Here is a 13,743-nt window from a genome sequence, read left to right as displayed (position 1 = left end):
AACTTTGCCCAAGGTGTATTTTATCTGTTCCAGGCCGTATTTGTATTTAACACATCATGTTTAACATATACAGTACACTGACAGTGTGAATATCAACAGTATTTCAAATAACAGATTAAATCAAACAAGGGCAGTTTGTTTTAGCACAATCAGTTCATTACATTGACAATACTACATGACAAACTAAGCATGACATATTTACTGCATACAAATAAAAAAAAACTATTACATACCGTTTCCAAATACAGAAATGTATCATTTACAATGTATGTTAAGAAAGATTTCAAACAAGTCTTCTGAACTATAAAAGAAATTAAATTACAACATTTATTTACATATCACTCCACATACCTAATCGCCACCTTAAATGTCTTCTCATACAGTTAAATCTACAATTCCTTTTGATGCTAGATCATTCCTAAAACAAAAAGAAAGCATGTCTCTAGATCTGGCCCATGAATGTTGCTCAGACTTGGGATGCAAATTATGATAAACTGAGAGCCTGTCTCTTCAGCTCACATTTTACTGTTTTGTTTAGCTATATAAATAAATATTTACAATGACTTGAATGAACCAGTAAAAAATCATGAAACAATGAAGATACATTTTTATACAGTTATTACATGGCTGACAATTAGAAATGCAGGGAGGAAAAAAACGGAAATGTACATACATGGTTGAAGTGCTGACAACAATTACATAAAGAAAAGGAACTATAAGGAGATGGCAAAAATACTACTATATTAAATAAATATGAATAAATAAAGTTGCATGATGCAAGGTCTCCTTGGGAAGACTATTTTGGCATCAGTTTAGCACTTTCTATTCAGGTATTAGGCTATTTGTAATAGTTTGCCAACAGCAGGGACAAAATGAAATTGTTTAAAATGAAATGTAACATGTGGCACAGTGGACATTTACCACATGCATAAAAACATTTGCCAAATTCTGTCATCAGTATAACAACTGGTGTTCTCCTATATCATTCACGACAATGATATACAGTATGTCACTGAAATGTAAAGAAAACTAAAAACTGGGGGAAATAACTATAAAACAGGTAATCCTGTCCAATTAAGACAAAACACTATTTTACCTGACAATAAAATGTTATTTCCCTTTCATAATAAACATTATAACCTCTATGCCTAAATATAAAGAGTAACACAAACTCAAATAGCCTAAAACCTCAAATGAGTACATCAATTTAATGTGCTAGCTAGTCTTGTTGGATAAATCAAAATTTGAAATTACTACTTATTTTCTTGCATTATTTGTAGAAATAAAAGAGTAAGATTTACTCACTAACAAGTTAGTGAAAAATATTTTTAACCATCGAATTAAGTTTGCCGTAGATAACTTAATGTCTCCTCAAAATAAGCAATATGTAATGTTATAAGTGGAAGCACAGTGTCAAAAAGATAATGTGTATGACTTTTATGAGAAGATGACATAACTAAATAACTGTAGTACAAAATATAAATCACTATCATCTGAAGCAGTTACGTCCTTGAAGCCTTCTATAATAAAAAGCCATTTTCTTCGTTCCCATGTAAAATCTTCAGCCACATTTCCAACACGTCTCACAAGAGAAGCTTGCCATTGCGGTGGATTTTCAGGATTTTTCCAAGTCTCTGTTTTGCAGTCGCAAGTCCTTTCTTTGGACGCTTCCCTGATAAATGAGGGTGGAAGGAGAGCAATGAATTAGAAAAGGTGCAGTTGCTAAAATGAGTAACCACTGGTTGACACTATACATATTGTATGAAATTCACTGTTGATAAGTGTATGTGTAGTCAAGTCCATTGATATCCATTCATATATTCAGTATCAACATACAGTATATGCATGCAAAATATTCACCGGTGATAGACTGTACATGTATAAATAGAATGTAGTGTACAAGTATTCAGAACTAGACCCAGTGCAGATGTCTAGTGTTAAATCAAACCATTTTATTTAATTTTAGATTTATTTGTATCTGTCCTGATTTGGCCCTTGACAGTTGACACTACTCTTACCTGTGCATATCCTGTTTTTCACTCTTATGGCTGTTGCTGCTATGACATAGGGGTGGGACGATATAACTCACAATACAATATTTTGATATTTGTCTCTCGATAATGACGTCACGATACACAATATCTGAGATAATCAATATACTGCACACATTTTCATCTAAGATACATCACGATGACTGTGTAACTGAAGAAATAAATACTAATAAAAAGGCAAAAAGCGTGAATCATGTATTTACTCACAGAATTGATATAAAAGCGTATCAGATTCTTTAGTGTGCATCACAAACTGGCCAATTGTGCATGAACAACAATTTGAATAGTAGCTATGTAACATACACTGACAGCAACCTTCCCACGACTCCATGTGTAAGTTCTTGGTTCCAGTCAGACTTCCCAACTAACTTTTTTCACCACCGTCCCAAAATACTAAATTAAAATGTAAGAATATTGATACCTAGCGCCAGTGTATTGACAACGAAAAGGAAGCACGAAAATATATCGCAGTATACATTTTTTTGTCCCACCCCTACGATGACAACTGAATTTCTCCCTGTGGATTGATCAATGTTATCTTATCATTGGCCATGAAGTGTTAAGCCACCAATGCTTACCTTGACCTGGCCCTGTGGTGCCTTGGCTTGTTACGCCTACAGGAGTCCCACCTGATGGAGAGTAAGTGCTGCTGTTCTGAGGAGAGAGTGAAGGTCGCCTAGAAGTGAGGAAAACACCGGGGGCCATGGCTCCACTGCCTCTGGGTCCTCCGGGGCCAAAGGGTCCTGGTCCTGCTGTGTATTCATGGTCCAGCAGACTGGCAGAGAAATACTCCATTCTCCTATCTGGGCTGAAGTTTGGTGCCGACTCTGGAGCTGCTGGAGGAGAGGGTGGAGCTGGTTCTACCTGGACAGGAGGTGGGGCTACAGGTGCAGGGGGTCGCGGTTTTTTGGTGTACTTTCTCTTGGCAGGTTTCTGCTGCTGCTAAGTTATAACAGACAAAAAAAGAATTAGAGTTCAAGTTCAATGCCACAGGAGTTCATAGTTCATTGCTTGGTTGGTTCAGCTGATATACTGTCCCCTCAACTCACCTGTTGTGCTAGCTTGGCAGCAGCAGCAGCAAGGCCAGTTTCTACTGATGCTACTCTAGCCCCTTCCCTCGCTGGGCGCTCCTGTTTGGGAAGGGTTGGCATCACCCGGGCTACAAAATGGCAACAAAATGTTTAGGGATCAAACCACCACAATCTTAAAACTGATATTTGATGTTCTCTGATGTAACTAAGTTGATTACCTTTGGGGCTCCAAGGCGTGTCATCCCAATTTTTCTTCCGTTTCATCTTGGCTTTGTTGGCTCGGTCCTCCTCATCAGACTCCAAGGAGGGGTAAACTGAAAGACATATTTGAGAAATATTGAGAAACAATAGGTTTCTCTGCCTTGATCATCAGCAGGCACAAGGAAAGTGTGTGAGAGTGACTGAGTGTGCGTGTGCTTCCTGTATCCATAACTTTCCCGGTATTACTAATATGGCAGATGTAGGTGTATGACCTATGTTAACCGTGAATGTGTTCATGTGTGTTGTTTACGTCAAACTTGTTTGGATTGATGCACTAACTGACACGCATGTTATTTCGAGTACATATGGCATCAGCAGCAACTTATAAAATAAATTAAAAGGGACCAACTATTTTTCAATGTGGACTCAAAGGAATTAAAATGTGTGTGTGTCTCACCATAATCTGAGTCTTTGAAACAAGTGCCCAGAGTCTCTTGGTCATCTGGACTGTCGTCCTCGCTCAGATGTCGGGCTGGCTTTTTGATGGCCCGTTTCCCAGGCCGCTGCTGAATGGCAGGCTTCTTCTCAGGATTTGACCCCGTCTTTTTTGTACCTCCAGTCACCCACACTGCCCTCCCTCCCTTCTCCTTGACCACTCCCAGTCCCTCGGTCAGGCCCCCAGAGATGGAGAGGGGAGACGAGGAGGATGAGGAAGAGGAGGATGAGGAAGGAGGGTTAGCCATGGAGAGCATGCCTTGGATTGCATCCCGGGTACTGGGAGAAGCCGGTGCTTCCTCACTGAGTCAAAGAAAAGACGGCTGGTTAACTAGTACAGTAAAACCATAAAATTAATGGACAGCTTGTATGTGAATTCTGCAAGATTTTGAGCAAATAAGGTTGTTACAAAAACATGACAAGACAGGACATTACTCCTTCACAGTTTTACTCGAAGTGGTACAAAAAAAGTTTGAATATACTACACTATCAACATTTTGGTCTTTCCTTCATCACGATCCTTAAATGTGATTCCTGTGTGCTAGGGGATAAATGGCCATCATGAAGAACCAACCTGAGTGCAGCAGAGTCCAAGCCTGCCACTTGCTTGCTGGCTTTCAACAAGTCCAGAATGCCTCCAGCTCCACCCTTTACTCCATGGGCTGCCAGTACCTCCTCATCTGTTGTATAGTCCTCCTGAAGCCACATGGGCATAAATGCATTAACATCGTACAGTAAGCACTGCTATATGACATTGTTAAGCCTAATTTATGCTCCATTGTACGGTCGTGTTGTGCGTCAAAAATAACTGACCTACAAGTTCATGACTTGCTGCGGTGCAACACATTGTGAGCTTGTACGTTGGTTCTATTTTCGTGTACGACAATGTATAAAACTGGCTTTAGACAAATAATGATAGAAGCCCAGAGTATTGGATGGTTGATTATAATAAGAGACATGGCATTTTCATTTGGATATTATTCATATAATCTCACCTCAATGTCAAAGTCCACCTCGCCTGGTTCTCTGATACGATTGGGGTCAGAGCAGGGTTTGGCTCGGGGAAGTTTCCTAGGAAGACCTGAGAAGTCCCAGATATTTTTCATTTGTTATACAATATTCGGTGGTTATAGTTCAGTGACTCTAAAACCAGATTAAATGTTACTTTTTAGAGCCAAAACGTTGGAAGAAAAGAATGGCAAGACTATGGTTTCACATCATTAAACAAGTTCTCCCTAGATCAATTAAAATGTTCATAGTTCTGTTGAGTCAAGATTTCCTCTTTACCACTTAGCTTCTTCTTCTTGCCAGATGCTGCAGGCTTGCGTCTTGGAGGCGGAGTCTCGTCAATCTGCAGCTCATCCTCAGATTCAAAGTCAGAGAGGCTGGACCCCTCCATGTCCAAGTGCTGGTACTGTCCAGCACTTCCTGCTCCATTACTGCCACCTGAACGGCTTTCTTTCTTCCTACAATCAGGGTAAAGATAAGAACATAGCAATGAAATAAAGATTGAGAAAGAGTGCCACCTATAGTAAGAGAATGTAGTACAATGATGAGATTTTTGGACTCAAAGCTTACCCTTTAATTTTACCATTGGTCAGTACCAGTTTTAGCTTGCTTTTCTTTAATTTCCCTTCAAACCCATCCAGTGGTAGGTCCAACTAGAGTGCAAGACATTTTAATTGTGAGCAAAGGATTTCCAACAATACAATCCATAGTAAGAAAGAGCAATGTCTAATAATAACAAAAAAAGATAATAATGACTATTCAGTGTACATTCTTGGTGTCTTCTGTGATGTCTGCTGAACTCATACCTTGTTTTTGTTTTTGGACTTCCCAGGTTGGAATTTCTTGAGTGTGTGCTTGGTATGGATCTCAAGGAGGTCCAGTTCTCCCGCCTCTGCCTTGAGTAAAGACTTCTGGCCCTTTTTCTTGGTTACAGGGGGTCCTACACCAACTAGACCATCCTTAGATTTGGGACCTCGCTTTTTGCCAGGGGGGCGGCCTGAACTCTGAGAGGTGGTCAGTGGAGCTTTTTTTTTTTCTTTGGAGAGAGGTGAACCAGGGAATTGAGATCCAGTGCGGCCAATGTTTTGCTGAAATATGTCCTTGGAAAAGAGAGAGCGACATTTGATAAGAGATCTATGATAATAATAAAGTCTAACACTTTTACTGCATGAAAACTGTATGATGCACTGTTAAATACTTTCACTTGAGTACTTCTGCCAATTACCTCAACCAGGCGGATCTCCTTGGCCAGGTCCTTTATTAGCTGCTGCGTCTTGATCGTTTCTGGGATTTCCACCTCATGGTCACTCAAAGCCTGAGTATGAGAAAATCATAATCTATCATATGTGACAGCATCATTTCTGACTAAATGTTACCCAGAGGTAGTGTCAAGAGTAATTTCAGAAAGGAGAGGGAAGGAACAAAAGAAAGAAGGTAAAAAGAAAGACAAAAATATACAATCCTTAAATGACCATACCAGTGTTTTTGCATGTTGGGCCAGTTCTACAAATCTTGTACTGTATTCTTTACAATACTGGTGAATCAAAACATTTTCCAAAGCATACTTAACCTTTTAGTTTGGGAATAATTACAAAACCCTTTTTTTTTATTCTAAACTTTCAAGTGATAAACCAATCTTAAAATTACTTTGTTTTGTCCAGTTGTTTGAGTGTTGAATGTTTGTACTGCTTGTACCTTTAGAAATCGTCAATAAAGTATTCAATTATCTGATGGCTCTTTAATTCTCATGTTTTTTTTCTAGGGAAGATGGCAGATATTTTGTGTCGATATTCAATACATTTTAAAATGGCAGTAGAAAAACATTACTAGAATTAATATATCAGCAGACCAATATAACAGTCAAACCCTAATTTTCAGGTAGACTTTTCAAATCAAATTGCGCTTTTAACTGCATAACACAAAATGGTAACATAACTTTGACAAAAGTTATGTTGATTTTCATACAGTACTGAAATTAATGGAAGTCAATGGCTTCCTGAAAGGTAGGGGTGGGGGGAATATTATGCACTGGAAAATGGCCGCCAGTAATATAAAATATATGTCATTAACACATGGGAAAACACTGGTGCGGTCGTTTCAGTTAAAGTGAATCACTGAGCGACCTCTTTGCGGGTCCAGGTACGGAAGGCATTGTTCAGGGCCTTTGCTCCGTGGACCAGGTAAGTGGCAGGATGTCTGCGGTTTTCTCTCAGACCTGCAAGAGAAACCAGCGAAAGAGTTAGTGAGATCACAATAATCTATTCACTAGCTAGTAATAAAATGTGTGGGAAGGCAGTGAGGTCTCTTACCTCTAAATGTATCAAGAAGGTGCTTTCCGACATACCAGCACACAGTCTCAAAGTTGGGGAATTTGAAAAGGTCTGCCGTACTTAATCTCTTCTCTATTTCATACGCTCTGAGGGTAAAATACAGCACAAGTCAACTCAGTGATCAATGGAAACGACCACAACCTGGAATGCATATATATCTGTGGATGGATGACTCAAGACAAGTTCTAAATACTACCAAATATACCATAATAAAACGGAACCAGAGGGGACTAACCGTAGCTGCATGTCAATGTTGAGACTGTGCAGGAAATTCCCTCCAAAAGCTAGGCAGTCTACTGGAGTCAGCACAGAATGAATCCACCCTGGGAGACACATAGAGGAGAAAACATTTGAATTCAACTAGTAACAATACTAATACCGCAACAACTACTGTATATGCCAAACCCAAACTTGCAACTTCAAACCCAAACAAACAACATTATAGCTTACCTGTTGGGATGAAAAGAGTGTTTCCTTGTTTGACAGAGCACTTATAGCACATGTCAACTTGATCGCCGAAGAACATCTCATTCTGACTCGATGAGGCACTCCAACGCTCAAACAGGGCCAAGTTGGCTGGTGTGGGTGAGATCAGGTAGAAGATTTTCTCACCCTGAAGAGTGGCAAGGATACAGATCATACTGTTATTTATGAGAAATACATGTCTTCAAATCAAAAGCTCAAATGAATTCAAAGTATTAAACTAATTTAGGTACAAAGACATAATACATGAATTAAATGTACAAATGCATTTTTGGAAATAGAATAGGTAAAGGTGAGACATTGAACATGTCGTTTTCATGCATAATTATGCTCTTGCTCAGTCTCAATGTTCAAAAATCAATTTTTTTATTTATGCAAGAGCCGTTTGTTTTTAGTATAGTAGAGACAGGAAACTGAGGGCAGAGCGAGGGAAAGACATGCAACACAAGTCTTCAGTCGTAAACAATAATGGTGTGTTCATGTTATCACCGTCCCCCCAGTTTCATTGTTGGTTCTCAAAGTGGGGTCTGGGGACCCCCGGGGTCCTTGGGGGGGTACCACGGGGTCCCCAACAAAAGTAGTTAATATAGCTCAAGCTTGTAGATCTGCTATTTTTGAAAAATCGTGAAAATGCATGCAAATCTTTGAATATATACATTTTAATGTTTTTTAAAGTGAACACTTTTAACTCAAATCTTTGCATGGAGGTCCCTGGAACAAAGTACTTTTGAAATGGGGGTCAGCGGCCAAATAAATACAATTTTTGGGGTCCTCGACATGAAAAAGTTTGAGAACCACTTGTATAGCAACATCACTCATGTAGCAACATACGTTTTTCAGAAAACTGTTAGGATTTAGAAGACATTTTTAGAATCGCCTCAGGTCTTAATGAGTTAAAGAACCTTTGCTACATCTGAATCTCAAAAGCTGTAGTATTTTCCCCACTTACCCTCAGAACATGATACCACACTGAGGTGCCTCCAAAGTCAATGTGGAAGTCTGTGTAGCTATCCTTCACTCCCATCAAGCAATACTTCTGAACGTTTGGGCGCTCAAACACAGACTCCTCGGGCCAGAGGTTTTCCACCCAAGATAGTTTCCTTACTATCTTTGGAGTTTCTACCAGGTTTGACAGCCTGAAAACAGAGACACATTTATTTATTTTACATTTATTTTCAAAAACCCGAACTCTGTTGTGTGTGTTCACATACATATAAGTACGACATGACATTCAGATGGTTAACTAGTTGAGCTTGAGGGAGAAATTATATTAAACCAACTTACTGTGCCCATACAGTAAATGAATGGACTATGGGTCACTAATCTATAATATATGTATCGTTGTACCTTTCCTATTTTATTATTTCTCAATGTCTCTCGTCTTTCAGGTTGTTTTTTTTCACATTGAACTGCACTTGATGTATGAAACATGCTATATAAATAAACTTTGATAATGAACTCCAGATGTCACTATGATGGTTTAGGATGATTATCTGTTAATAACAGTTGGCATTACCATCTTACTGATTCATCTGTAGCTAAACAATGATCTTTAGCTAGCAAGTTCACAATTGTTAAATCTAAGCGAACCAAATCATTTAAAATGTAAATAAATAGGGCTAGAGCTTAAGATCTATAATGAATTATTATTGGTCAATTATTATTCATTACATTATTAGCAGGGAACACAAATGATTACATCATCATCATCAATGCAGAGTTTATTATAGATCAGTGTGATGGGTTACATATCCAGTGGTACCTAGTCTCAGAAAACTCCAGGCTGATCACATTGAGTACTCTGTCTCTGTTGGGGCGGTTGTAGTATTCCACGAAATCTCCTAATCGCATCTTCATATCACTTTGACGAGATACATCAATCACATCAATTTCTTTGTCCGCACCTAGGATCAACACATAATCATGTTTTAGACATGAGCCCATGATACAACCAGCAGCTGTGTATGCTTTAGTATTTGTAGTTTTTAAACTGCAATGATGAACCTGCACAATTAAGAATTTCACCCACCTTACTTAATGTGATGTGACAATAAAGTTTGATTCTGATTCTGACCTAGAGTCACATAGAAGTCTAATTTATACTACAATAACTGATTTTCAAACAAACAATACAACAAAGTATAAAGTAGGCTTTATACATCACGAGAAATAATATTTCTAATAATTCTTTCTGAGCACACACTAGCCTGGGAACCTCAATGGCAACAACATCCTGTCGTCCAGGGAATAATAAAATATTTTATTTAGGATAAACGTAAATCTCCCTGGCTGGTACGCAGTTGTTACGAAGTGGATTGTTTGAGCCATAGTTGGCATTGTGACCGTGACGCGTTGTGAGCTTGTAGATTGGCTAAACAAAAAAAAAAGTGAAAAAGTTAGTCTTGAGCCCTGTGATCTGGCTCGAGGCATACCGATGTAGTGCTCCACATCGCTGACACCAAACGACGAAGGGGGCAGGTTCATGCCAAGGCCATCCCGCCTTAACACCATGACAGGAACACTGAATGAACGCTCCTCTAGAAACTCAACTGTCAGCTGGGCCCCTGAGGGCTTCAGCAGCACCTCATCCGCACTGTCATAAAATAAGTCACACACACACACACACACACACACACACAGACACAGCCGCACACACACAGCCGCACACACAGAAGATGTGATTGTGATCACAATATTTTTCTTTAAAAAATATGTTATGCCCATTAAATAAAAACAGATGTTTCAGAGCTTTTAAAATATGTCTTGGGATTATGGGGACCCATACGACAGCATCTCTCACAGTATCTTTACAAATTCCTCAATGTAAATGGAAAATAAAGATAAAAGTAAAGATTGACACTACAGTGGTCCTGCCCCGCCATGGCGAGATAGGGTGGTGCATTGTTGGTTGTCAGTTCTCCAAACGTTCCCTTTCTAAAGATACCTTGGAAATCCAGGTGGCTGTAATATATACATTTTGTAAAGGTGCTATATGTACCAATTGCAGACTTTTCATTTCTAACTATTGGCAGTAATGTTATGCAATTACTACTAGATACATGTCTTTGTTTTCTTTCATTAACTGAGAATGCCATTCCAAAGGCATTGGTCCTTGTAAACAACATTCGTTTTTTGTTTGAAAACGTTGCGGTTTCATTTGCTTGAATTAGTTTGTCACATATCATCATAGTCTGTCATGTCAATCATGTCCTGCTCAGTGTTAAGTCCCACTATGGTACTATGGTATTCCATTTTATGCAGAAATACATCAAACCACGACCAAAGTCCCCTGAACACAACTGATTGAGGATTTAAATAGAATGATGTGTGCATGATGCCTCAAATGTAGATGTACCTTGGGAAGGTGCGGCTGCGTAGCTCCCTGACGAACTGCGGACTTCCTGTCTTGACGGGCCGACTTGGATCTCTTGCTACACTAGGACCACCATCTGCCTGCTTATTGCCCCCACGGCGCTTACGCACTGCATGGAAGAGAGGGGAAAGACAATCACATTTACACTGTCAAAGACAGTCCAAAAGTCAAAACAAACACTGCAGCAACCAGCACTTCAGAGTATTTAGTTGGGGCATCCAGAAGAGCTAGTCTGTGCTGTAAATGACCAAGGAAATACTGCATGCAGTATGGCATGAAGGCAAACCCATTAGGAACTATAACTTACTGACAGATGGCCCATGGGAGACCTGACAGTTGGGGCAGTGATACAGATCAATCTCTGCAGCTTTGTCCTCCTCCACTCCAACACAACTGCAAAGAAAATGATCAATTATTACACAATGGAATACAGACTAGGTTTATGATTAATTTAACCAGGTAAATGTGTTGTACGTACTTTGTGGTTGTCACAATAGTCATGTCAAATTAGGCCCATAACTGATAATGGCAAAACAGACTGAGTTGAGTTTTTCATAATTCACAACCATGGGAGTTGTAATACACTAGATACAATACATAATTTACAACATCAAGTGACTTGTAAGACTATGTAAATTGTAAACACACACTCACCTCCCATGGAACCAGTCTTGACAAATGTCACACTCTATCATGAAGCGTGTCACATCATACGGCAGACGACACAGGCAGTACACAGGTACTGATGCCATACTGAGTGTAGGTATGGAGCTCAGCACTGTCTCAAATATCAGTCCAAACTAAATCCAGGAGAACAGATGCTTGTATGTAATGTGTCCAAAGGTGAACCAAGATCCTCCTAGGCAAAGCTGTTACTGGTGGTGAACCGAGCTGCTCGTCCAACATCCGACTTCCAGATTCCCACTTCTTCTGGCAAACATGGCACACCACACAGCATTCACCTACAAACCTGTTCAAATTACAGCAGCACAACCAAGAAGCTGTGAGAAATATGCAGTGGTGGAAAAAGTACTACATTTTTCTACTCAAGTAAAAGTATCAATACTGCAATGTAGAAATACTCTGTTACAAGTGAAAGTCCGGAATTCGAAATGAAAGTACAAAAATATTGGTATCAAAATGTACTTAAAGTACCAAAAGTAGAAAGTACTCATTATGCAGAATGTACCATTTCACAAGTTTTCAAATGTATAAAACTCTATTGAAAATAGCATTTCTTGTAGATCGGCTATTTTCGAATGGACAAAATGTACATAGGGCTGAAGTAGTTAATGTATGTTTGTTAATAATAATCAAAATCTACAAAGTAACTAGTAACTAAAGTTTTCAAATAATTGTAGTGGGGGGTAAAAGTACAATATTTGCCTTTGAGATGTAGTGGAGTACAAGTATAAAAGTACTGAAAATTAGAAATACTCCTGTAAATTAAAAATACCTCAATTTTACTTAAATACAGCACTTGAGTAAATGTACGTATAGCTACTTTACACCACTGGAAATATGAATGGAAGTTTGATGGTTCAACTATGACTTAGTATGTAACCCTGAGCGGAGTCACTTTCCTTGTTCAACATACAGAAAACCAGCCTAATAAGCTCCTGTCACATACAAGAACAACTAGTCAGCGCAAGGTAATCTTTGCTCATTTTAGCTGGATTGCCATAGTACAGCTGACTGTCAAAGAAACTTTTCACCATTGTCTCATTATAACGTTACATAATAAAATCTGACGTGTTGATAACTTGCTGGTAAAGCACACACAAAAATAAAAATAAAAAACCAATAAAGCACCGTTCTGTTAGCTAGTATACCCTGCTAGCTGATTAACTAGCTTGTAGCTTTTCTATTTGTAAACACTGGATGTTGATACTGTGCCTGGGCGCTAAAACACTTAGCACACACGCTAGCAAGCTAGCGATGTTAGGTAATACTTAACGTCAGATATCAGTTTTTAAAACTCGTATCTTCTATAATAATACAACAATAATTGCATTCCTGTTATACAATTTCACACAAAAGCAAAACTTATTGGTTAATATGCTCACTTTTCTTTTTAAAAAATACGTTGGCTAAAATGGTTTGTTAGCAACTTACCATACCGTCTAAAGCTAGCGGTCAGGAGCGGATGGAATCCCTACGACAGCTCGGGGGTCGATGCGGCCTTATCGTTCAGGCTGAATTAATCACAACTACCGCCACCACATTGTTGTACAACGGCTATGCAATGTCCAGATATCACTGATCATGTCCAGAAGTTCAGCCTGGCCGGGGCAAAACAGTGGAGAAGACGCCTATATGAGCACACTGACTGGGAATAAATGAGCACGTAAACGCATCAGCGCCATTTCAAAGGCAACAGCGCGAGACGTTTGTTCGTCTCTGTCCGTTGTTGAGGGAACAATAAAGTTGCGCCTGATCATCACACACACACACACACACACACACACACACACACACACACACACACACACACACACACACACACACACACACACACACACACACACACACACACACACACACACACATCTACGAGCTCATATAGCGCGGCACTCGGTGCCGCACTATGAGCTTGTATATCTGCTATTTTTGAATAGCCAAAGAAATCTAAAATGACAGAGACACTTTCCCGGATTGAATGTGTTTAAGCTATAACTAGGCTAAGTTTGAACTTAGTGTGAGGTGGTGCAACTGGCCCCTGGTATGCCTAAACCGTAACCTGATTGATTGATTGATTGATTGAAATACTT

At 39.3% G+C, this 13,743-nt stretch overlaps 1 protein-coding gene across 4 annotated transcripts; it reads right to left on the bottom strand.

Moving 5' to 3' along the window:
- phf8 (PHD finger protein 8) lies at positions 1-13,415 on the bottom strand. Of its 4 annotated transcripts, none has more exons than XM_084070312.1 (22): positions 13,088-13,415; positions 11,627-11,942; positions 11,280-11,365; positions 10,955-11,084; positions 10,032-10,192; positions 9,362-9,503; positions 8,549-8,735; positions 7,567-7,729; positions 7,352-7,439; positions 7,096-7,202; positions 6,910-7,001; positions 6,012-6,101; positions 5,593-5,886; positions 5,357-5,439; positions 5,066-5,244; positions 4,774-4,859; positions 4,353-4,474; positions 3,741-4,081; positions 3,301-3,396; positions 3,101-3,210; positions 2,630-2,993; positions 1-1,672 (listed from the first exon to the last, which is right to left on the bottom strand). In XM_084070312.1, exons 2-22 carry the CDS (start codon positions 11,722-11,724, stop codon positions 1,584-1,586), a joined length of 3,108 nt encoding a protein of 1,035 aa, XP_083926438.1. In that variant the 5' UTR covers positions 11,725-11,942; positions 13,088-13,415; the 3' UTR covers positions 1-1,583. The 4 variants fall into 4 exon arrangements, with proteins under 4 accessions (XP_083926438.1, XP_083926441.1, XP_083926440.1 ...); XM_084070315.1 differs by having other exon boundaries at positions 2,630-2,990; XM_084070314.1 differs by having other exon boundaries at positions 10,955-11,081.
- Between the last annotated feature and the right edge of the window lie 328 nt (positions 13,416-13,743).

Source organism: Gymnoscopelus microlampas, assembly GCF_963454915.1.
Source record: "Gymnoscopelus microlampas genome assembly, chromosome: 10".
Lineage (NCBI taxonomy): Eukaryota > Metazoa > Chordata > Actinopteri > Myctophiformes > Myctophidae > Gymnoscopelus > Gymnoscopelus microlampas.
Note: the sequence above shows the minus strand (reverse complement) of the source record. Positions and strands in the feature narration are given on the sequence as shown.

What these genes read in the sequence shown, in the direction of transcription:
- phf8 (XM_084070312.1), bottom strand. Translation starts at nt 11,724, where the DNA reads ATGGCATCAGTACCTGTGTACTGCCTGTGTCGTCTGCCGTATGATGTG. An exon ending in CTCCCATGGGCCATCTGTCA is followed by an intron (nt 11,085 to 11,279) that starts GTAAGTTATAGT and finishes CTCTCTTCCATG; the next exon opens with CAGTGCGTAAGCGCCGTGGG. An exon ending in AACATTGACATGCAGCTACG is followed by an intron (nt 7,203 to 7,351) that starts GTTAGTCCCCTC and finishes TTTTACCCTCAG; the next exon opens with AGCGTATGAAATAGAGAAGA.